General features: G+C 28.9%; 1 protein-coding gene across 1 annotated transcript in view; it reads right to left on the bottom strand.

Moving 5' to 3' along the window:
• Window positions 1-27,470, bottom strand: part of LOC129958289 (large neutral amino acids transporter small subunit 2-like) — a 74,100-nt gene that overhangs the window by 23,665 nt on the left and 22,965 nt on the right. Inside the window, exons 2-3 of the mRNA XM_056070659.1 lie at window positions 7,581-7,706; window positions 3,695-3,788 (exon numbers count right to left, since the gene is read on the bottom strand). Of these exons, the coding sequence (XP_055926634.1) occupies window positions 3,695-3,788; window positions 7,581-7,706 (220 nt within the window). The remainder of the gene's footprint in view (window positions 1-3,694; window positions 3,789-7,580; window positions 7,707-27,470) is intronic.

Here is a 27,470-nt window from a genome sequence, read left to right as displayed (position 1 = left end):
TTAGAATGAAATTAAGCAATTGATGGATAGCCATCCTGAAAATTGTATATTATCTTCATCGCTAAAACTCAGCTGTATTGAATTTCAGGCATCTAGCTCATCAAAAAGGGATTAAAACTGGAGTTTACTAATATGAAAGAAATCGAATTAAATCCTTTAAAACTCAGTAATTCGAACGCACGTACAACTTATACGTATAACACGTACATAAACTAACAAGTGTATAATAAATTAGTTTAGTGTTTAGCTCACTGATAGAAAAAGTTAAACATCACGTGATATTGGGTATTAAGAAATTTGCACGGCCCTAATTTCTAAGAACCAGTACAGATCCAAAAGATTTTCTTCTTCTTGATGCCTGCAAAACCTTTAGTATTTATACTAATAACTCTTGGTTAAAAAAAAGTACTATAACAGGAATGAGTTATAAAAATTGTTATTGACCTCTAATTTCATCGAGAGATCTGAGTGAGGGAGAATATAATATTCCAAAACTCTCCACGAGGTGAAAATCATATTAAATAATGTCGACTTAAGAAATGAGTGCAATATTTTGTATTATATGCAAACTTAGTATAAGAAATGCATGTTATTCGTTTTATTGTTGAATAAACACACACAACACACACACACAACACACACACACACACACACACACACACACACACACACACACACACACACACACACACAGAGAGAGAGAGAGAACGCGAGAGAGCGAGAGAGAGAGAGCGAGAGAGAGAGATTTTATTCAGAAGATTGTATTGACGCATGTTTGCTTCAGAAAACATCAAAAGATGTAATAATATTTAAAAGAATGTAAGGGCAGTGAGTAAGAGCTATTCTTTAAGTTTTTGAAATCGTGATTAAAAGAATTTTATTCCTATTCTCTAACGTTGTAAAAAAACAAATTTTTAAAAGAAAAATTCCAATGAAAATATACGATTACTTTTATTTTTAAAATAAATATCTTCAAGACAAAAACTTCCACATCTTTTTTTCTCTTTTATCTTCTGCTGCTTATGATTCGAAAAAATGCGACATGTATTTATTTATAAAGGGGAATTAAGAGATTAATAAAAAGAAGAAATTAGTATAAATAAATAAGGATCAATAAGATTTGAAATGATTTGTATGTAATCTCTACTTTACTGTAGTAATTGAAACTGAATGCTACAAAACTTAATTGACTTTTAAACAAATACAAAAATGTTTTGCTTCCATTCGAATTCATTTATTTCTCTTGTGTTTTATACCTAAATGGAGAGGATATGCAGGATCTAAATTATTCAGTTATTAAGATCATTTATGGATTTTTTAATAGACATTCTTTTAATCTGGAAAGAAGAAATTTTTTTCCCACCCGCAGTTTTTTTACGTGAAGAGGAAAACTTGCATGGCTCTCTTTCATCACGCAGACTTTTTTACAGACTCCAAAATTCAGAAAGAAATACGAAAATAAATCATTAATTAAAGATAAACTTTAAAAATTCAATAACAAAATATTATTCGAAAAATTTAAATGGGATTTTTTTATGCCAAGATTCTTTTTCTTTTTTTATATATTACTTTCATTGTCAATAAATTTTGAAGATTCTGAAAGAAAATATCACAATAAAACATCTTGCAAACCTAACCCATATGCGTGCCCCTACTTTATATCCTCATCTGTAATTTAAGAAGTTCAAGGTTGCAAAAAGTAAAATTACTTTTTAAAAAATCAGAAACTTACTAGCCCTGCATTCAGACTTAGGTTAATGAGAAAAAAGTTATTCCCAATCTCACTGTCTCAGCGAATAACCTTAGACGTGACCCTTCCAATACTTTGCTTTTTCTTCCTAATACGATCCTGAAAAGGGGCGATTTTTTTTATTACAGCAGTGTAATCTCATAGCCTCTACGCCGTGATACCACTCAAATTATTAATGGAATGGTAACAAAAATGTTATTAATGTTCCATCACCTTGCTCAGTAATTAGAGAAGTGAGTGACTAAATTGCCTTGTTTTGTATGCTATTTTTAAAAAAAAAATCTCAAAGAACATAACTATGATGAAAAAAAAAGTCGCTTTTCGTTCAAAAATGCATAAATATAATACGACTATTTTTTTAACAAATTCCTTTTATTACTAACTCAATAAAAAAGATTCGGAATAAAAATGAAATTTTTCTTTATCTTTTCTCACTTCCTTATTCTTTAATGTTTGTAAGACATCATGAACATTAAATAAATAATTTAAGGAATAAACCATATCTGTTAAAAATTATAAAACCCTCATATTCATGAAGTTTTATTAAAATGAGCTGTATAAATATTTTAAACACCAAAATACTTTTTACTATCGTCATTATGTACATCATAGGTAAAAAAAAAAAAAAAAAAAAAAAAAAAAATGTTTAGAATTTTATAGTAGAGCTAAGATCCCGAGCGCAATGTATCATAAGCTGTATTTTATTTTCTTGATAAAGGTTTCTTTTTTTTCTTTTCTCTCTTTTTTCTTTTGATTATTTTTTTTACCTACAATTTTTGGCATTTAACCCATGGTCAAGATGATGTACATACGATAAAAATAGCAAAATCAGCAAAACTGGGCTTGTATAACATATCTCTGAGTAATAGAATCAATGCTTCCACTTATTTTAAATTTCTGATCTCGATTTTTTTTACTGCACCGAAAGTGCCTTGAATAGTTCAAGAACCTACTTTAATATAATAATTAAAAACAATTCACAGATTCGCAACGTATTCCATGCACCTGAAGCATACATGTATTGTGTATAGACAATATGCTTTGCGCTGAAAAAATTTAAACTGGGTTCTTTTACTTCAGTAAAAATAAAAAAATAAAAAAAAAAAAAAAAAAAACTAGCGAAGAATCTTTCTTCGTCTTATCACACATCCTTTGCCATCTAAAATTCTCTCTTCCTTAGATGCGATGATGCTTTTTCTTTATTTACATCACCGGCAATGTTGTTTCTTTACTCGTGTCATCAGAAGAAGGAGAAAACAGCTTCATTTCATCTTACGTGACTTTTTCCCGCGGCGATGGAAACACTGACTGGAAAAATGGGATACTTCTAATATCTTCTTTTATGAATGATGGTTAAAAGAGGAGTACACAAATGGACGTATTTTTTAGAGCTTTAACTTTCTACTTTTCTTCTTGAAAACCACAATCTATACAAAGTGGTTCGAAATGAAGTATCTGTTGAGACCATCATGGAAATTAGGGGGAAAAAGAGCGTTCATAAAGAGTGCATATATCGATGGTGTGTATTTCAAGGACATTAAAAAAATTAGGTAAAGAATCGCATAACAAAATTTTACACTTCTTTGCTTCATATTTGCAAAATGGAATTTTCAAACTTTGGATGTACTAGAAGTTTGAAATTCAGCAGACATGTGTATTGTAGCTGATGACAATATAATATTTTTACCGTTGTTCATGACTTATTTTTTAATGTTCTCATAATTAAAATTAATTTTGGATTCCATGCTAGAATATATTTATTTGCTCATACTATATATGTTTGTTTCAAAATATGTTTAAAAATTTGATCTACGAAAAATCCGAAATTTAGAAAAAAAAAAATAGAAGAAAAAAAAAACCACTGCAATTTTGCTAATTTTTAATTTTCTTGAAAGCTGATGCAAAATTATAGCGATTTTTTTAATCACAGAATTATTCACTTACCAACCATTATACGCAAAGAGACCTGAGTAAAACGATAATGCTATTTTCGTGATATCCGTTTCAGAATTATCGAAGTTAAAGTACTCCACTTTACCTGCAAGAACAAGAAAAAAAATCAAAATTTAGAATCACAATGTTGCGATATTTCCATGTAAAGAAGAAATACAATTAATACAAGTTGTTGATTAGATAAATTTCGCTCTAAATTAATTTATCTGCAGCAATTTTTAATTATTAAGCTAAAGAATTTCTATCTATCGTTCGGGCATACAATTCGAAATTTTTCAGATGCAAATTAGGATAATTATTTCAATCCAAATGAAGTGCAAATTGAAGTTGAAAAACAGAAAGAAGTCAAACAATTCTTAATTAGTAAATACGAAAACATATAAAGACGAAACTTTTTTAGAAATATTATTTGAAATTCAATCCTAATTATCTTACTCTAAATAAAAATTAATCATTTTAATTAAGATTTAACTTAATAATTAAGATAATCTTAATCAATGCACCAGATTCCGAATTTAAAAGCGACATTACAAAAAGACTGACAAAGATTAAGTATCTTTCTAATTAGTAGAATTTCATAAGTTTATTTTTATTGAGATAATGAATATTATTTTAATTTTTATAAAAGCTGTAAATCATTATAAAAATAGAAGGATTAAATAGCAGTATTGTTTTAGCTTGGGAAAATTAGGAGTGTCAAAATGCATTAGCTAGAAGTTTGAAGATTAGCAATTATATTTATCAAAATGACGATAAACGGTATTTTATTTATCAAAAATAAAAGCTCATCAGATGAAATATATTGATTAAAATGCTTAATTGACAAAATTATTAACTAGAAATTTATTTTGATTTCTTTCAGCATGAGCACAATGATGTTCATACAAAAGCTGTATTTGAATAACTAGTCCTTTGATAGCTATTTAAATTCTAATTTTTTATTTTAATTATGAGCTTTCTATCGGTGTAACGCCACTTTTGGCACACACTTAATCATCATCAGAATACAAAAGCTGCACATACAAAGAACAAGTGTATCTACCCATCTAAACACTACATATTTGAGTGAGATTTCGTAGCTATGATCAAGGACATTTATCCAGTAAACTAGGGCCATGCCTAAAATATGTTTTCATTCTGGCAAAAGGAAATTTTATGGGCCCTTCCTAGCGTTAAAAAATTGAAACTATGAATCAAAGTAATAATTTTCTTATTATAAAATTTATTATAAATCTTCAGTAAATTTTTTCAATTAAAGTGAAACGACTAATTTTCACATTTATTATTATTGATTTTTATGAAAAAGGTCTTTAAATTTGGTACTTTTTCGAGATATAAGTACCTTTATTCACCTTACTTATTATTATAGTTATTTGTCAGATTTTATGGATTACTTTTCACAGTTCAAACAATTTTAAAATCTGGCATAAAAGCAGAATTTTAACGAAAGCATTTTTTTACCCTCTTTAAAGCTATTATGTTATACATAAATATTATATATTAAAGTTGAAATTGTCCCTTCATAATTTGTTTGTAATGGATTTCGCACAAAATTTGGATTTTTTAATTTTGCATTTTTATGCACTCTCTTTTCTGCTATCGATATCAGTCAGTCCAGGATATATATTAATTTGCATTTACTATTAAAAGCTGTAAGTCGTCATTAGTTGAAAATATCTTAAATAAACTTTCAAAGATACTTATCCTGCTAATAATGTTGTATTTTTGTTTAAGGTATAACTGGTAGAATATCTAGGGAATATTTATCGCTTTCTTTTTTTAAATCATCACCAAAAGATTCAGTTCTTTAACATCTTTTAATGGAGTAGAGCAAACCTTCTTAAAATATAAATATTCATAATAAAATAAATAAAAAGGCTTGTTCTTGAATTTCAAGACTTAAATTCTAGTCTGAAATTAAAACTATTGTATATTTAAACCAGCTGAAAATAATTTATCAATTCATTTATTACCCTCCCTATATTAATTATTTTTTTGAGAATCATTAAAAATTTTAATTCTAAAAATCTATTTAAATTTACACTTAACCCATCAAAAATTTACAAACCACAATGCAAATTATCATCAAAAGAATATTATGGATAATGAAGTATTGTTTCAAAGTCATCGTAAACAAACGCGACTTTCTGTCAAACTTAGATAAAATAAATCTATAGCTTTTATTTATAGATATCTTCAAGAAAGAATTTTGATAGTCATTACCTTTGCCCAAAATCGATCACATTTTCTTTTATTATAAACGTACTTTCAGTTTCCGAAAAACGTTGAGTCACCGGATGTCTTTTTCGGAACAAAAACTAATTATTACATACACTCCAAAAGTTCTATAAAAGTTGTGAAACGTCACGAGTGGAACCAGTTGACGTCACAGATCCATTGCGATCATTCCACCAAACAATTGACTCAGAAACATCGATCCAGTGACTTACAACCTTTACGCCAAAGAAAAGTCACGCTTTGGGACATTGGTTGCCGAAAACCGATTAGACTTCTCTTTAACCTATTTTGGGGGAAAGAAAGTTATCCACAAATGCCTACGTGACTCCCTGAACAATAGCTTAAAAAGTTTCTAGGAGTTTTCAACACTGTTAAAGTAGGCACTCTAAAGAAAATAAATAAAAATAAACTTAACAGGTTTGGGAGTGAAATGTTCTTTGGGGTTACTTGGGAGTGGGAATCTTTCTTTTTTATTATTAAAGAGTTAATATTAAAAATGCAGAATTAATTTATCAGAATCTTGCCGTATTATTTTTGAAAATAAAAATTCTTTTAATACAAAGAAAAGAAGTAATGCAAGGTAAGAAGAAAGGTCTTATCTCAAAGTTTATCTCAAATGTACTTTATTTTACGTTTAAAATATTGTACGGCGAAAGTAATTTTATTGTTTAAGCAGTTTTTTATTAAAAGTAAAATTTTATTTTTATTTAATGTATATTTTAGCAAGAATAGTCCTTAAGAAATTGAAATTGTATTGTTTAAAAATATATATAAATAATATCAAATACACAATATAATTATCAGTGCAGATTACAATTTAAAAACTTTATTGAGTAAATGCTTAGAAAAAGTTCTCTTAAAATTTGCGCGATTTTATTTTTTACTTGTAATGTTCGAAATATTTTCAAAAGGAATTTATAATTTATTTTTAAAAAATTCTGTCGTAAAATTTTAACTTCTACAATTTGCTAGAAGATCAATAGAATATTCTTTCATAAAAGTTATTATCTTAACGTTATTATGCAAAATTTAATATTCTTTACAAAATATTTTAAATTATTACTTACTACTTCAAAATTCTATAATGACTGCCAGATTCCTTTTAATCATAAGTTAAGAAAAATCTTTTTACAACTGAAAAAATTAATTATCTGCTTGTGCTTTTAGTTTGCTTTTTTAAAATCAAAATATAGATAAGTTTCATATAATAACTTCGCTAATTAAACCAACGGAAATGTTTTGTGCAATCAAATTTGAATTTATTTGTAAGTTGCGCTATATAGATGGTCAAGGAGAAAAAAAAAACCTATTTGAAAATATTGTACTTGCAAGACACAGCCATAAAAATTTAAAAATTCATTTAATACTATATAGCTATTTTCCTGTCCATTGAAAAGTCTATGGATTATAAATCTAAAACAAACGATTTATAATTATATTAAGAATTCCAAAGCAATTAATGTATTTTCAGATGTATAATATAAATATTACTATATAATTTATTTATTACCTGAATAAACTCATTTTTTTACAACTAAGTTCGGAAATGTCGTGCAATATCTTTTATACTAGCTATACACTAGTTTTTCAATGCAGGAAAACATATAAAACCAACATAAAATAAATTAGGAAAACTTACCGCGTCCCAGTTCAACAAAACCAGTAACAATAATGATGATTAAAGCAGCAAGTTTTCCATAGGTGAAAAGATCTTGCACTCGAGTAGCCCATTTCACATCCCAGCAGTTGACGAAAGTTAACAAACCTGGAAAGAAGCAAAATCAATATGAGTTAAAAACATTTACTAAGCAATAAAAAGTAAAAGCATTTCAAATAAGCGTATCAAAAATACAACTTATAGATGAAGCACTTAAAACAAAAATTGATTGAGATATTATATACTTCATTCACCTAAATTTTTCCGGGCTCAGTTCAATAAGTGGTCATTAATAAATAATTTTACAGAATTTTGGTGATTTAGGACTTATTTGATGATTATTTTCGCACCGACAGGCAGACATAATTCTATAAAAGTATTCTACTGATTAAGAGTTGATGTAATGAGGTATTAAAAAAATTCTTTAAAATCTCGTTCTGATAATAATTTCCTGGCAGTTAGAATAGTTTCTCTCGTATGTGACAAGGCAAAAAAAGAAAAAGAAGGAAAGAAACATTTTATAAACATGAACATTTTCCCTCATAGAGCTCTTTATTCTAGTCTACGTGTGACATATTTGTTTTCTATGATCATTGTCAATATCTTTCTTATTGTACCACAGTCAATCGCATTTAATATTTAATTACAAACATGAATGAATTATTCACGATGATGAATGGACTAAACATGCATTAGGGTCTATTATAAGACGTTTGTAAAAATAAATTTGTAATTTTTTAACAATTTAATTCTTAATAAGAAATTATTAAAGCCACTTAAATACAATTTGGAATATCAAAGTTTCATATCAATATATTCTAATTATAAAAAAACTGTTTTTAATGTTTGAAAACACAACGTGAATTCTTACATAATAATTATTCTCCAATAAAAAACTATTGGTAATTGAGAATGAATGTGCATGATAGTTGAATATATAAATAATAAAGTAAATTGTTAAATAAGTAAATTTTCAAGTTATTTAAATATCGAAACTTATTTTGTACTTTTAATTCCGGAATCAAAACAAATATTCATATAATTTTATTCAGTAAACTTCAGGTTTTAATGCCTTGAAGCATTAAGCTAAATAATCATATAGCAAAAAATTCCCATTATTAAACAAATGCACTATGATTACTTTCCCTTAAAAGAAAAGCCATTTCATTTTTTTTTTCTTTATTCACATTTTCTTCTTGATTTTATCATGATAAATATGAGATTGGAGTTGCCATGACAACCGAGTCATTTCATTCCCCCGAAAATTCCGCCCACTGCATTGCGTCACCAATCCCCGCTGATGACGTCACGATTACGCCCACGCACAGGAATCCTCCTGTCAGTAGAAGTTATTCATAATCGTTCATGCAAAAGCTAGAGCGAAAAAAAAACCCAAGAATACTTCTCTGAATACTTATGCGCCACCTGCTGAGAAAAAAGAAAACTCAAGTATTTTGGAAAGTTCTTTTATATTTTAGCATAAGAAAAAGCTCCCCCCCCCTTTAATACAATGGGGGTTTCCAAAATGCTTTTGAGTTCACCAAAGTTTGACATTTTCATAAATATAGTGCAAAAGAGATTTATATTATATATTTCTTTCTTTTCAACGCAAATCCTAGTGAGTTTGTAATATCAATTATTTACGGAGTGAATATTTTATAGCAATAATTTCATATATAAGAAAAATTAATGTTACATATTTATTTTTAGAGTCACGGCATTTAATTCAGAATTTATAAAACTCTACATAAATAACACGAATTTTTTGTATTTAAATATTTCTTTAATTACTACTTGGAATCATTCAATTACTTTTCAATTATTAATCCACTGTCGATAGGTAGAGCAGAATTAACCTTTACATTTAGTAACGTTTGTTAACATCTATGTCAGATTAGGTTTCAATTTTATTTAGGGGATATGATTGTGATAATGAAATAAAATTTCTGATAAACTGAATAACAATTTTTATTTCATTCTGGAAATAAATAAAATATTTTTAAATACCTATTTGTATAATTTTAATAAGCAATTGATCTATTTAAACTCCTAAATCATCATATTACATATTTTATTAAATTCAATATATTTTGTAAATAATTTTTTTATAATACATATTTTTTACTATTTTGAAGAAATTAAATTTCTCCAGTTACAAAATAAATTGAGTAGAAAAACAGTGGCTAATAAGGTATTAAATATAATTTATTTACTAGTAATATTTCATGTCATTAAGTACTCAACAGAATATGTTTCCTATAAAAATTTAAGTTTGCTATGTCGAAAAAAAATCTTTTTTTTTTCTTTTTAATTTTTAAAAAGTCTTTTCTTTTACCTGTGCGCCCAAATATACCATTATTCATAAAACTGAAAAAGCAGAATAACATTAAAAAAAATTAGAAGAAATTCGTCCCATGGAAATTTTTATAATCCATTATCTCCTATCTTATTTCAGACAGTATTTTGTAAATTTAGTCTTATAGTTTTAAATCGCGTTCCTTTCTAAATATATAATGCTTAAAAGAGTTAAAAAAACATTTTTATTTTATTCAGAGACAGATGCAATAAATAAAATAAGAAAGTCAAAAAGATAAACTGCAACAAAAATCCAAAGCTTATTTTTCAGAAATATGTTAATATTTTACAACTATCAGAAGACTTTTAATTCAGTTATTTTAAGGTTTATAATTTAATTCTTTTACCTAAATTTTTTTCTTTAAATGTATATTGATGATCGCGTTTATCTGTTTTAATATTATATTTTATTCATGAATATTTCTTTCTAGACGACATGAAAATTTTAACAAATTCGCTACAATCTGTTCAAGGCGGAGTCTTTTAGCCACTATTTGTTAGTTCCAATTTAAAGAAATTAGACAGATGCCTGTCCCAACAAGTTTTACTGATTCGAATATTATTTTTATGGCACGGGCACGAAGTGAATTTTTTCTAGACTCCTTCTGAGTATAAAATTAAGTAACTTAGACAGACAGAACATATAATTATATTTCCCTAATGCCTAAATAAAGTGGTTCGTTTTAAGATAAAACTGCAGGATTAATACTCTTTCTTTTCCTAACATATTTACTAAAATTTATTTTTAATTAAGAAAACTAATTATTTTTAAGAATATTTTGTGTCTAAGAATTATATGATTAAACGAAAAATGATATAAAAAATTTCTGAAGTCATGATGTTATTTTGGTATTTCGGATGGATTTTTTTTTTTCGATGAATGAACGTCTGTGCCATGCAATGACCCGACAGCAAATCTTCATCAATTCTGCTGTCAACGGAGAATTTCAGAAAATCCTACGCCTGGTCTAGTCTCTCATAGAAACAGGCATTAATCTTACGGATCTGAACTCATAAATACCGAACGGAAATAGAATAAGGTACAAAGATGACTTATCAGTTCAGTACATACTGAAATCCATCGGGGGAAAAACATTTTTCACTTAAACTGGGCGTCACATTTTGAAAAAGAAACTGTTGTACTTTTTTTAGGCATCTCGAATGCAGCACATTTTTTCATCCGAAAATAAAATACCTAAACTTCTTTGAAATTCTCTTATTCTATACAGTATAAAAGTGGCCCCTAATTTATTTCTTTGTAAGAATACTACTAATAATAATGTAGCAAAGTAAGTATGTACCGATGTCCGTTTTGGCACTCTATAGGCAGACTAATGGAACTAGAGCTATGAAATTTGGTGTAAATATACTTTTGAAATGTTGACCTCGGAATATATACAGTACACTCCCAAGTATCCGGTTCGCGACTATTTAGTATCCGTACTATCCGGCCTAGTTTTCTTTTATCGTAATTAAAAGAGGAAGGCAAGGCGTCTGTTAAGTCATCTATTAAAGACTTTTCCAAAACCTAAAAACTGTAAGTTGTGACTCTTATCTTACAGATACCTTTTCATATCTGTGTAATCATTTATCAGTGAAAAATAAAATAAGTTTGAGCCAATTTTCTTAAGAATTATGTCAACGAATTTCGTTAAGGTTTTGCTTACATTTCCGGCATTTAAGTTGGGCATTACCGAATTTATGTTAAAATGTGAACAATTTATATTTTTTAATTTACTTTTTCTCTAATAAATTCTTGAAACGTGCAATGCAGTATATAAACATATATAAACTACCAGTACAGAGTCTTCTATTTGAACTCGTCACGTTACCGGCAACTGCTTCTACTATTCACCGGGCCACGGCTGCGTCCACATTGAAGTAAATAAAGGGCTTAGAACTCAATAAGAAGCGAGACAATATGTATTATAACAGTAAGTTTTGTTATAAAAACTGTCTTCTAGTATTGGTGGGCAAAGAAATGAGTTCACAGGACCCCGGCCTATCCGGGGTTATATGTTATCCGGCCTGCCTTCCGCCACATTAGGCCGGATACATGGGAGTGTAGTGTATTTAAAATTTTTATGACAATTTTAATTAATCAAAAATCAAGCGAAATGGTGTTTTTCTTGATAACTTCGAAAAATATTATCCTACACAATATAAAAGTGCCCCCTGATTTAATTATTTAACAGAATATTTTAAATAAACTTCATTATTGAAATATAAGAAGAGTGAGTTGATTAATAATTACAAATTGAAGCAATTATTTTATGGATTAAAGCATAGAAAGGCGATTTATGAAATTACATGCAGAAGAATACATTTCACCTCTGTAATTTAGATAGTTGTATTCAGGATTTCCTCCGAGTGTAGCAAATTATAGATCAGATTCTCTATGTTATCCTATAAAGAAATACTTTCTATGTTTTTAGAAGCTAGGTAAACCCACTTCTCAAATTCTTATTTATTCAAAACTATATTTCCTTTCTAAGCCTTTATAGAATCAATAGAGGCTACGTACAGCCTAAATAGCGGTGTAATTAATAGAAGAATCCTTAAAGCATTTCTGTTTTAAACCAGAAGAAGCGGTCACCTCAAAAATTTCTCGCGTTACTGCCTAGTAAAAGTGTTATCAGTCTCCTTCCTGCATAAAAGATGGGACCTTGGGCATGATCATAAGCGCCGTGAGTGCTCAGATTTTTATTTTCAAAAGTCACTCACATGAGCGTTTTGAATTTCGCAGTATAGTGAAGAAAACCAGATATGCATTTTGAGCACCTTTTTTTTCAACTGGCTGAAGCGAAACTCTGTTCCTCAGAACTGTAATTTTAGTAAAAAGATCACATTCCAAATTTCATTTATCTAAGTAGTTACATTTTTCAGTTATCGCGCTTACATACAAGATAAAGTACGGACAGATGGTCAACTGTTTGATGTATTTGGCTCATAATTTTATGCGTTAGGTTTTAAATCCTTGTACAAAATTTCATGCATCAAGCTTTTTACATTTTGTATTTATCGTGTTCTCTTGCACTCAGACAGATAGCCAAACTTCTTGTGAATAGATTTCGTTAAAATTCTGAGAGATATCTACAAATAGAATGCAAATACCATATACCAAACTTCATTCATCTAGCTCAAAAATTTGTTGAGTTATTTTCACAGAATAGATATAAATTCAAAAGTGTGTGTTTTGGATTCAGAGTGACCTGAAGCGTGGAAATTCGTCAAAATCTAGAGTTGGTATTTTTAGACGATTGCATTACTTCCTCTTTCTCTTCTTCGTACACGAGAGAGTAAAAATAAAACATAATGAAAATTCTCTTTTTCTCACGTCATGCTAAAATCAAAACCTAAAAAGGAGCTTTAAATAAAATTACGTGCAGCATAAACCAAAAAGTAAGGTTAAAGAATCACGTAACATTAAATGAAATGAACCTTTTGATCGAAATAAATCATTTCAAAAAAGGTAATTTAAGTTTTGTTTATGGAAATCATAATTACTTTTGATCTAATCTAATACACCAGTTTAACAATAATGAAAGAATTTTTATAAGAGCATTTTATAAGTGAAAAAGTATAAATTTTAAAGTCTTTTTCATATACAGTTGTAATAAAGATTTATGAAACAAATATATTACTCTCAGCGAGTATCTCTTAAAATTCTTTCGTAATCTTTCTCGAGTTTCCTTTAATTTAATAGATATCATCGGATACTTATCTTCATTAAGGGAATCAATCGGAGAGAGAAAAAAGGCAGTAAAGCAAGTAGTTAAAATTTATCATAATAATCAAATTAAAATGATAAAAGTGAGTAATAATTTAAAAATTTAACCGACGGAAAGTAAATTGATATTAAGCAGCAGCCATCATTAATCTTGTCAAATATGTGAGAGAAGCATCTTAAATGCGTTTTTTTAACTCCCTTAAGGATATGTTAAATGTATCAAAAATTAAGATAATGTGAAATCTTTAACACAGTACATCAGCTTTTTCTTATAAATTTTTGTTATCCATTCATGTTTTTGTTTTAATACTAAGTAGATGGAATTTAGGGGGAAATATTAATTATACATCGTTATTTAATTTAACTTGCCTCATGTTCGCATGGATAGAAATTTGTAATTGATTTTTCATTCACTTTTTGCTGTACAAGACTTTTCAAATTTTATATATTTGCGTTTTCTGGAGGAAAAAAACTTTGAAAAAAAGTTTAAAAATAAAAACAGTGGAATTGGGGAAACTTTCTCGCATACTCTATAATAAAGGTAGTATTCTTCTTTCATAAAACTGTGGACCTTGGACAAGGCAATGAACACCACGAATGCTCCGATTTTTATTTTCAGAGCTTATTACGTAAGAGTAGCGTGCCTCTGTAGTATAGTAAAAATATCGGTACTTAAACGTATTAATTACATGGAATTCGTGAAAATAATTACTAAAATTCGATCTTGTTCTTGGGATATTGTTCTTGGAGAGGGGGGATTCATTTCTGAAAATAGAATAAAAAGTAACAGAGTAAAAAAATAATAATTATGACGATGAATCAAAGAATCTTCAGGTAAAAAAGATAATTTAAATTAATTTAAATTCTCCTTTATGATAAATATTATGGAAGCATGAAATAAATGTTTGTGAATTCACTGCTACCTGGCGCAACGTATACGGAATCAAAATTTAATTTAATTAATAAACTAATGTACTTTCAAAAACATTAAAGTTGTGAAATTTTAGAGAAAACAAAGTATACGAAGATTCAGAAATTTAGTGCATCAGGTAGTGAATGAAAAATCTTTTTCAGAAATCCATTTTTACAAATAAGAAACTTAACAAGTTAAATGGAAATACTTAAAAATAAAATTAACTAAAAAGTTCTTGGATAAAATAATTTTGAACTAAATTCAAAATGTTCAAAATTAAAAAAATGTTAGCTTTTTTTGCAATGCCTACTATTTTGAAGCTATGCATTTAAACTTTTTGTTGAAAAGCTTTCCAGAAATCATGTACAGAAAAAGCACATGAATAATTAAAATTGACAGTAAGCAACATTCAAAAAACTTAGTTCATTATTTAAAGTCTTTTCAATTGTAGTTCAATTATTAATACAGATCATGCAATTTTAAATACAAACTCTATAATATCTGACCAACAGAAAAAAAATAGATGGATTTTCAATAATACAACTAATAGCAGCTGAAATTTTAACAATAAACTTGAATAAGGTATCGATAGAAAAGAAATAATTTTTAAGGCAAAAATCAAACAACCTTTGCCAAAACAGTTTTTTAATTGAACCATTGAAGCAATAAAATTTCAAATGCTTCCTGAAAATTCGCTGGGGCTTTCTAGTGTGATTTTCTTCTTATATTGCACTTATCAACTAAAGAATTAATATAATATTATTCAAAGATATAAGCAATATGCATTCAAAGTTTATGATATTTGTGTATTTTCAAATCATTTTAATCTTCGCGATTCTAAACATCCTCCTATTTTCGTACCATTTCCTCTATGAGGCGAAAACTTCAGACATTTTTGAAGTTCCGCAAAAATTTAATTTAGAAACGTCAATCACGAACTGAGAACTTCTATTAAGATTCAGAACTTCACACAGAACAAATAATTTCCCAAGCTGTGCCGCTGATATTAAAACTCTGCTTCTAAATATGTAAACAAAGGCTAAATAGAAATATTTATCATGTTGAAATCACCCAAACGAGGAGAAAACATAGTGGCTATATTTATAATTTAAATAGAGACGAAAAAAATAATGATTTTTAAAATTAATGAAGATTTTGCACCGATATTTAAATAGAAATGAAAAAAGTTTTATGGAAAATCGAAAGAGATGGATATTTATGCTTTTAATATCTTTAATGCTTGTAGACTTTTGGAATTGGTTTTCTCTTATTTTCCTGATGTTCTTGAGTTCCAATATTTTATATATTTGAGTATTTGCGATGACACTTTCATTAACTTTCATTTAATTTGTTACTTTATTTCAGTTTAGCATTACAGACGCGATTTTATAAGGAAAATTAAGTACAGCATTTCGCAATAATTACATATGAATGAATTGTAAAACTTATAAAAGATTTAAAAGAAGAAAATAAATACTAGCAAAAAAAGAAAGTTTTTGAAAACATTTTTATTTGCGTAATTAAAGAAACCTTTATATCATAATTCTGAAAACAATATGATGATGAAAACAATATTTTGTGATCGTTAAGTGATAATGAATGTCTTAAATCTAAAATACCTAAAAATATATATTAAAAAAAGTAAATAAATAATTTATATTAGCGTCTCGCGCTTTTATAATTTCTGCTTTTATTTCCAAATGTTTGATAATCTCCTTTCTTTTATTACATTAATAAAATCATGTTTTTCAAAGCTATAATTCTTATTAATAATTATTTAATTAATAAAAATTTTTCAGCAATTATTAATTATTTAATTAATATTAACTATTAATAATTAGATAATATTGAAAATAGCAGTTAATTTACGTTATTTATATATATTTCTAAGATTACATTTGCATAGATTTTTTTTTTGTAATTCTGTAAGCAAGAAAGAAATATTTTCAAGATTTATCAATAAATTAAATGCAGATTATCCTACTGAATGATGTATGAGAAACTAGAATTTAAACTAACGAATATAAAGAACAAAATTCCGATGGGGGAAAAAAATTGAATCATTAGAAACGGCTGTTAAATTACGATCGAATTTAAATTAGCAGTTTTGAGAAGTGATTTTAAATCGTTTTGCAATTCAAAATCGAAATTTATGCAAACTGAAACAATTTTGAAAAGATTTTTGAAACTAATCTCTGTTTTACTAACTGTCAATGCTGTAATTTCAATAACACAAACACGTAACTGCCGTTCTCTTTTGAAATAAATTAAAATTTGCAAGGAAGAAAAATAATTAACAGATAACTATTCTTCATTATCTTCACTTTTTAATTATTCCGTTTTATTATAACAGAAATAATATTTATATTTATAGTTTTTTTTTATCACAATAGAAAAGTGTCATTAAAATTAAATATTTTTATTTGTTTATTTATCAGTACATCAAATGACCTTTTCTTTTGGATGCGAAACTATAAATACTTAATAATAATAAAATATGGGAGTAGAGTTTTTCCCTTCTGTATGTGGAATAATGCAAAATTTATTCCACTAAATCAGTTTTCCCTTCCTCCATAGATAATCGGCCTGGTTTCTAAATCATCATGTCAATTATCTTACCACAACAAACATGATAAGGTTTATTACTGATGATTGTTATATTGAAGGTTGAAAGAGAAAACTTTTGCGGTCAATTAATTTCGAAAAGGAAAAAAGCACTTTGTGTCTCCCTCAGAATCCTCATTTTTGCTCAAGATCCAGTATATCAAAAGAAAATATTTCTGTATTAGTATTCTAAAGATTAACCCCTTCACCAAAGATGATGTGTCTGATTCGCATATCAAACTATACATTTTTGATATTTAAATATGCAATTAAATCAGTGTAATAATTCATTTGAAGGACAAAAATCTCTTGAATGTACTTAAGTACATAAGACGATCTTTCTTTTCTTAATCGGATTGAAACTACATTTAATAGGATGTATCATCTAATTTGCAGTTTAAATAAATTCGTAAGTCATGGGATTAAGTAACATTCCTTAGCCTTACCTGTCTGTAGTAAATGTCGACATCCTATTTACTTCAAATAATAAATCCGTCTTAAATAGCAAATTCGAATAAGAAATGCAACTAAAAAAATCATTCACATTTTTTATTGTTGTTCATAATATAAGAATGTTTTAGAAACGAGTTCAGATTATTAAAAAGTGCTAACAGCATACTAAATAATTAGAATTTTGAATTAAACATATTTTATGGTTGGATACAAATGATATTAAGAAATGCTGCGTCATGGCGCGTTTGTCAAGAATTTATCAATAGTAAAAATTAAGTACTCTTCCTAGCAAAGGCGCCACGTTTGGCGAGTTCTTAAGAATGGATTTTTCTACAGATTGGAGAAGAGTGCCTCTTTATTAAATTAGTAGTTTATTCCTGGTGGGAGATTGGAGACTTTTAATGAGCTTATTCTCCTACAGTGCATTCTTGTTTGTTTCTTTACATTAAAAAAAAGCGTTCTACATTGAGTTTTTAGGCGCAAATTCGAAATTATCGCTGTCTGCTTGTAGAAGAAATCGTTAATTATTCGGATCTCGAAAACTATAAAGCACCATTTAAAAAGAATAAAGAGGGAATGTAGGTTTTCCCAGATTAATCTGATTAATTATTAATTTCCTTTTTTATTTTTAACTTATTCAAATATTTCGATGGTAATTTAGAAATAATTTTCTTTTAACAACTTTCCAGATCAAATAGGCAAGACTTACTTGTGGAAGCATTTGTTACGCATTTCTTAAATTTTTGAAATAAATACAATGTAATCTGTGAAAATCAAAACCACTCTTTCAGAAGAACTATTCTTCCTAGGTGGAAGAATATAATAAAACAATTACCTTTCTCCATAAAAATTACCTTTCTATACTCTCAGACAATAAAGACGTCTTTATTATCTGTCTGGAACTATTTCTTTTCTAAAAGTCTGATAATTTCAATCGGCTGACTCTATCTTTACCCACTCAAGCTATCGTTGTGTGTATCTATGGTCTTTTGTGGTAAATTCAGATGAATTCTGTCCCATTGGGAAATTCTCCTTTATATCGCAGTTTCAGCTTTTCGTTTCAATTATCAGTTCTTTTGTATGTCTTGTTTCTTTTTGCTATAATAAGTATTTTTTTTATTCTTTTCAATAGAACACTACAATTTATATGCATTAAAAATTAGTTAAAAGAGGTGATGTAGAGAGGTTTTAATAGCATTGATGTTTCGAAAAGAAGTAATGATGCATACAACATTCATTTTTGTTTTCTGGAAAAGTGTATTCCAGAACGCATGCAAAAATAAACTTTGCCTTTTAAACATTAAGTTTAGTATAGTTACATTAATGCCACGTTTTGAAGCAATAGGAAAGCTATTTTTGGACGAACCTCATAACTCTGAACTATGATCAGATAAAAAGGAAGACATATGAACCTGCAAATAAAACTTTATTTAATCTTTTATGGAATTGGTTTTGAACTTGGGAGCCTTCTGGCCTGATTCCAAAATATTACCACTAGGCTACTGGGATCTATTTATTAAATATAAGATAAATAAATGTTTTCACTATTTTCGCTTAAATATTTTCTTCAAAACTTTATTTAATATTTTAACCCTCTTTGATGAAAAGTATTACCCAAATTTAGTTACAATATGGTTGACAAATAGTTTGAACATTTGCGTCAGTTTTACACTCTATAATAAAATTTATATAGAACTTAGCATCGGCATTTTACTATCGGTATAAACTCATTATCTCAAACAAATCCCTCATAAAAATATTAATGGATCAAAATTCTAAAAAATGTTCATACAAATACAACACGTAACCAGCTACCAAAGAAAACTTTTTCCTGTATGTTAAAGAAAATCGAATTTAAATATAAAGGTGAATTCAAATACAACTATTTTCGGAGTAGATGTTATATTAATACGTGCCTCTTAAACTGTGGATTACGAATTCAACCATCACATTCTAGAGTCGCAAAACTTTACTCAAAGCTTTTCTTTCAGTGAATTATTTATATGTAAAAGTACTTAAAATATCTCATTTTAAAACGGCACATTTTCTAAATAATTGTTTTTAATGATTCTCTTCTTAGTTATCATTAATTAATGCTTCTTATATGTTTCTTCTTTTAACTAAGTAACTGTAAAAGTTATATGATAAGAATGAAGTTTTGAAAGTTTATTTCATCTCAAAATAGAAGTCAGGATTTAAAAATCTCTAGACTAAACCGTTAAATAGATTCTCGAGAACTGTTTCTTTATTTTGTCTTCAAAAAGTTTTATTGCTTCAAATGGATATTTTTTCGCAACAAAACCGATTCCTATCTACAATGCATGGCAACTACACCTCAGAGGCATCTAATTTTCAGGTCAAGTACTTGCTGAGAGACTCTTGAGAAACAAATGAGCCATACTGTAGGAAGAAACTAAAAGGAAAAAGGGAAACTGATCAGCGCTCGCACCAGCCAGCAGTCTACGCTCCACTTAATAGCTGAAGGATTAATGTCCCTAAGGGATTACTTTTCTAATAACCATAGATCAAATTCTCGATGATGCGGCTTATAGAATTCAGAGTGGCATGTTAATGGATAGGATGGGATGGGATGGGATGGGATGGATCTTTGATATTCGATACACTAAGTGGACGCGAAATCTTGATTCCGATATTCCCTTTGATATTACTTAAAGGATTACTATCCAAATGATAGAAATAAAATTCAGACTTGGGATATGCATGAATAAAATAACTTGACATTCCGGATTAATCGAGAAAGTCCCTGACTGATCTTGACTTTTTGTTCCGGTTTGTAGAAACATACTAAGCTTATACTTTTCTTCTTATTAATTAATTAGCTTAATTTTAATTTTTCTTGAGACTGATTTTAGATTTTTTTCGAATCACTTTTGAAACTATAGTCAGAATAATATAATAAATATTATCAATTTAATATTGTAATTCCTTTGTATATCATTAATATTTTGATAGCAGCAGCAGTTGACCCTTGCCTGTTATTCGCTTCCACTGTTTTATTTTATGACCCATTCTCAACTATGATTAAAAGACATAGGATAGAAGAATTAATCTATATGAATAGAAAATGTGAATCTCTGATGCGAGTTATAGCAGAGAATCTTTCCATTCGCTTATTACTATCATAAGTATCATGGTAAAGTGACCAGACATCTCGTTAGCTGGTAATGTCATGGTTTTTATCTAATTTGGACTCTCTTCCAGCAAGAGTGTCTCTGATTGATGTTTAATAAATCTGGTCACCTTGTTCATGACTCAAAATCGGTCCTTCGTGTATTAAATGCGTCGGAAACAGAATTAATAAAAAAGGCGGGGTTTATTTTGGGGTTGGGTATGAATTTTTGAATGAATATTTCATTCGATAAATCATATTTCGGTTAAAATATCAATGTTACGTTTCTTACTTACTAGAGTGTTTAAAGACTGAAGCGTTGACTGGATCAAATCATGATATCCCCTAAATTAAACTGCCAGGATAATGAAACAGAAAATGTTTTCTTTCAGACACAAAAGCGACCAAAAGAGCTGTAGGACCCCTAAACTAATTAGCACCAAATGAAAAATAATTCACTTTCAATGTTCCAAAAACAGGATGCCTGATTTAATTTAATGAAAATCGCTTATTGGTTCACACTTGTTCACACCTCAAACATAAATAAAAAAAAGATTTAATATCTGAGTCATGTCCACTGCGAAAGTTTCATTTTCAAATCCCTGAATTTCATCAAGAGCAAACCTAAGGGGTTGTGACTCTGAAGATATTTTCATGGTATTAATCTCTGCAATTACTTGGAACAATTTCACTTTTAAAAATTCGAGTATATATTTATATATAATTGTAACGCTTAAATGTAAATTTATGTATGAGATACACATTTGTGAAAAAAATGCTATACAAAAAGATTTTATCTGTCAAACAATATGAAATTTGTTCATTATTGTATTTTGATCAAGTGTTTTAAATAAGATGTGCATGAGATATCAAAATAATTATCCAAATTTCATAAAATCGTGAGCGTAATACAGATAAAATTTAATACATAACAGTTTTCGTAGCTTGTTATTAATAACCCTACGTTATTTTTCATTCCTAGATAGAAAAATATTTCCATGTGATCCAATCATTTTGAAGAGTTAGTTTAATTTAGCAAGATATCCCTTTTTGAGGATACACGAAGGATAGCTTGCAATAAACCTCAAAATTAAAATCATTGTCATACCGAAGATGATACCCAATGTCACTCCAGATATCCATGCCATATCAACTTGAAGACGTATGGGGCGGACGTATTTAACATCACCAGACTATTTTCATTGCAATAGAATCAGACCATGAACCTTCAATTCTCTTATACCGAAGCATAAACTGCACCATCAAATTACTGCGGAGCTAATATGAACGCAAAGATAAAACAGAGTAGAGTTACAATTATCCGAAATCCATTATCCGGATTATCAATTATCATGATAACTTTGAAAGAAAAAGAACGGCAAACGAATTATTTCCAGTAAAAACTGGTAAAGACACAGAAACAACCGAATTTTACTAAGATGATTAAGGAGTGACATTTTAATTCATTATATAAGAAAATAAAATATAAACACTGCTGCTTTTGTAGTCATTAAATTAAAATTTCATAAACAAATTTCGAATTTTTTTACCCTAGAAAATAAACTTTCTACAACTCCTTAACTATCTAGATCGGATCCAAATTAATCTGGATGATTGGAATTCTACTGAGATATTAAACGTTCCGTTACGAACGGAACATTGAAAAAGTTATCGCATAATTTGAATTTTATAATTAAAATATCTATTCTTAAACCTTAACATATTAAAATATAAGTTTTTGTATAATATTTGACTAATTATAAAATGTCATAATGCAGTTAATTCATAATGAGTTGTTCAAAAAATGAATAAATAGTAAACCCTCTCTACAAACAACACTTTATCATAAGCATTTTATTCCACTTTAAAAGGTAAAACACTAAGCTATTTATTAAGTTACCTCAAGTGGTGACAACTACCCTTACAAATAGCTGCAAGAATGACTATTGATTGGCCCCTACATAAAAATACCAACACTTAATTCAATTTTCTTCCATATACCAAATTTATATAGAGATCGATATCTATCCGAATTGACGTTTTAATAACGTTATAAGAAAAAGTGAATGGGCCAATTCTTTTCCTTTCTCTTATCTTTTTGGTGAATTAAATCGAATAGCCTGGCGAGCCTGTATCGATCAAGCAGAGGGTGTTGAAAGGTTGGGACTAAATGGAATTTCTCGCCTTCAGTGCTAGTCTACCGAAATCACATCGCGTCTAGAAAATATTGTCTACTCAACAACCTTCCCCGTTCCACAAAAGAATTTTAATTTCCATCGAGCGCTCTCCCCTTTCATCGGAAGATCGGAATTCGGTATTATTGTGATGAATTTTCCGCCCCGATCTTCCTCCACCCTACCCATTATCTCTCGCCCGAAATTTCTAAACAATTTTGGAGAATTTATGGCTGCGAGAACTCATCACTTAATCATACATACCACGCGGAAGAGGAGATATAAGTAAGCAAGGATGCCATGTAAATTTTTTTTGAGAGAATGAGAAATAGTAGTAGAGGGAATGGTGAATGGTTGTAGTAAAATTTCCGCAGGTTTTTTTGTTAGAAAGGAATAAGATCTTTTTTGCTGAACAAATATTTCAGAAGAGTTTATCTGCCTTATTTCATACTCATTCATCTGAAAACTCTCTGCAGCAATATTTTATAATTTCCTTCCATTTCTAGATTTATATATGTTGCGATATTTAATTTGAAAACATGTTGCTTAAGGGTTCTTTGTAAGAGTTTTTAACATGAAAAGTCAAAATTCAGTAAATTAAAGTTCGAACATTTATATTGGAGTCCCGTTTCTTTGACAATATTAGGACTATTTTGTGATAGACCTCGTAATTCTAAATTTTAGTCAGATAACGAGGACGGCACCTGAACTTGCACCCCCTCTTCAAAATTCCGCACCACTCCAGCTGGAAGAAATTTAACCCATACAGATTTAACGCGCACCAGATCCGCTTACACGACAGTTCTACGGTGAATCGGATCTCAAACCTAGATTCCTCTGGTTCCGAAGCCAAAACCTTGTCACCAAGCCACCGAGGCCCTCTAATAGAAAAAAAAAAGACAGCTCTTAAATTTTATTTAAAAAACAATTTAATAAACTATTTTCATTCAATTAATTTTTTTTAATTTCTTATTTAAGCTAATTACTGATAATCTTCCAAAACTCTTATTACCAAAATAAATTTGGAGGCCACAGTCAAATATACTTTTGTACCACTTCTAAACGATATTTAATATATTTCATACATTTGTGCACTTTGCAGAGCTTGCGTTTTTAACTTCCAGTATGAAGATTTAATTAAATGTTTGAATCCATTATCATGGAATTATCGGAATAGAGCATGATCCCAATTTATTTGAATAACTAGATTTCTACTTGTATTCATTACCATGCAATAACAATTTTTGTATTTTCAAATTCTAGCAAAAACGGAGGGGAGGAAGTGGCTTCCGCATGCTACGAAAAAAACCTTTAAAATCCAGCAACACAAACATCAACAAACAACTAAGTTACAACGAAGTGATATTTAGGGCATGAATTTCACTTACGATTCTAGAAAACAGAAGACATTTATTTTCCACTAAATCCCTCTTTGTAGAAAAGCAGGGCATAAAAACCATTTCAACGAACATTTTCTTTTTATTTGTAAGACAAGATAGAGTCTTTCTTCGAAGCGAAAGAAATCAATTCTACGATCTCTTCGGTTCTTTGTTTGTTTTTTCTTAGTTTTCAGTGAGCTCTTTAGATTTTTAAAATAGTCACTAAGTGCACGCATCTGTAACGCTTCATCTAAATAATACCATATTATAGAAACACGATAGTTTGAAATAGATATCTTAGCTGATAGATATATCTATAGTTAATAGCAACTTAAATTGACAGTATGAAAATAGTTCAAAATTTAATCCTTACCCCTTAATGAAATTTGGCATATGGTCTTGTGACTACAATTGCGGCTTTATATCAAATTTTACTTTCAATCAATCGGACAAAAGGCGTCGGAAATACATATTCGATTCTCTGGTACTTGGATATTAACTGCATGCCAGCGAGTAATTGCCAAAAAAAGAATCATCAAACATTGCACGCTAGATTCAGTAAAAACGCTAGATTCAAGACAATGAAATGTAATTAATGCTCGCCAATCCATGCAATTAATGCACAAATTCGTTTTTTTTTAGTCGACTATAAAGTACACAAACTTTATATGTGGGGGGTTCCAAAAACTGGTGGTTCTGAGAACTGGTGGCATATATAGCCTTGTCCGGGGTTCAAAATTTTAGTGATGGCGGAATTGAGGAGGATACTTTTACTAGGCAGTACTTTTACTTTTTCTAGAAAGTATGCAAGAAAGTTTCAGGGAGACTATTCCCACTGGTGCTCTGTTCTTCTGTCTTCCTCATCACCTGAACATATAACAAGGGTAACAACTTAGTGCAGGGCGGAAGTGAACAACTCCTGAAGATCACAGAAATCCGCAAGAGTGAATGCTCCACCCTCCTCCCGATTTCTGTTTGTATTGGCGCAGTATGACGCGTTTTGATCTTCGTAATATAATGAGAAAAATTGGGTATGCGTTTTGGCGCTTTTTTTCTCCATAGATTGTATTCAAAATTTGACAATTTTAGCTACAAGATCGCATATTAAATTTATTTAAATCGTTGCAGTCTGGAGTTATAATATTCATATACATATCAGTATACAGACCGACAGACAGTCTTGCAATTGACGAATTTCGCCGAAAATAGAATACTTATGTAAAATTCTGAAGGTAAGACTAAATATTAAATTTAATTCGTCTAGCCCATAGCTTTTTTGAGTTATGTGCATATATACATACGAACATACTTTCTTTCAAGATTAAAAATTGTTAGAAATCTACGAATTTAGGATTCGACTACTTATCAAATTTCCTCATTCTAGCTGAATGAGTTCTTTAGTTATCAAGTTCATAGACAGAATGGCAGACAAAGCCAAAAATCTGTTTTTCCGAGTTACGGATATCTGAAACGTGAGCATTCGTCAAAATATCGTGTAGAAATTTTTTGATGATTACAATATTTTCTTTTTGTATAAATATTATATGAGAAAGTAAAAAGTAACATCTAGTAACATAGTAGTCTTAAATTAGAGACATACTTATATTTGCATAAAATAGCCCGATAAAGAACGTGATGTATAACGCGAAATTCTATTACACAAAACATAATCCCTTGTTGTATGGAAATATTTGAATATCATTCAATTTCTATCGTCATTATATGCATATTTGGTGGCATAAAACTCTATACTTGAAGCTAAAATGTTTATCTTCATAAAGTTCTGATCAACATACATTACGCCATACAAGAAAGATGCGGTCAATTCGTTCACATAATGGGCTCGTATCCTTTCTATGAGCTAACAGTTTAAATTTGTAGTAAAAATAAATACGCTTTTTTGACTCTCAGCCAGCCATGTAATGCACGAAATGATTGTCAATCAAGTTAATGATGATAAATTGTGGTAATTAAGACGAATGGTTAAGTTCAGTTGAAATTAATGCATAACTAAAAGCGTTCAAACTGAGCGATAAGAAAAAGTACTCTTTCATAAACTACAATATATCTAATCCAGATTTCTTTAATCGACAGAAAAAGCGTTCTTTTTATTCGAATTTTATTCTTGTGTCTGCAAAAAAATGTATTAAAATGCAGCTTCATTCCAATGTATCTCTTCAGAAAAAGTATGAAGAAAATGAAAAATGCTATTTTCTCATTTGATAAACATTCATAATAAGAAATTATATTTTCAGAAGCAATTTTATAATTATAATTATAAAATATAATCCCTTTTTATATAAAATTCACTGTTTCAAGGAATCCTGTTATACAACGCCAAAAAAAATTATATAAAAGATAAAGAAATCTCTTCAAAATTATTATCGCTGGTTCGAATGAAACTTCGGAACCCTTATGCAGTGTGAGAATTACAAATTTTCATGTAGAATCTGAAGAATCAAGTTCGAAAGCCTACCTAAATACTAAATCCTTGGTAAAGAAATGTACCGTTTTCTTCCTTAACATGACGATTTATCGTCTTTCGCTAATTTTTTCAAAGTAATTTAAACTAGACTTTATTCTTTTCTACCAGACAAGCTTATTATTAGTTCGCAGAATTTTTGTTCGATATACGTTGAATATGTACAGCCGAACCCAGTGACAAAATACTGGCATGTAGGCCCCACATCTACTTAGAACTTCGTCAGTAATCTATCTCCATCCCTATTCCATGCTGACAATTTTTTATTTGGCTTGAATCCCAGGAGTTTTGTCATCTCTCTGTCGGCGAACATGCGCATATATACTTTATTAATCCCATAAATTCAAATGATTAATAATTAATAATGTATTGTAAACCTATTAATTTAAATACAATCTAAATTACTTATAACGAAATTTGTTTTCCTGGCATTTCTCTAAAGGATATATCAGAAGGGAAAGACTGTCGTATCCAACTGCCTCGGAACTATCTTCTTTTAAAATGTCCGCACGTATGCAGTGTCCTATTTTACACAGAGAATACGGAAATAACAGAAAATTATAATACTTTTAAAAAACAAAATACAGTAATTAGGATATATCATTCTTTTTATACAACTCATTGTCAGGATAGAAAAACTAAAAGATAGAAA

The sequence above is a fragment of the Argiope bruennichi genome, chromosome X1 (assembly GCF_947563725.1).
Source record: "Argiope bruennichi chromosome X1, qqArgBrue1.1, whole genome shotgun sequence".
NCBI lineage: Eukaryota > Metazoa > Arthropoda > Arachnida > Araneae > Araneidae > Argiope > Argiope bruennichi.
This window is presented reverse-complemented; position numbering and strand designations above follow the sequence as displayed.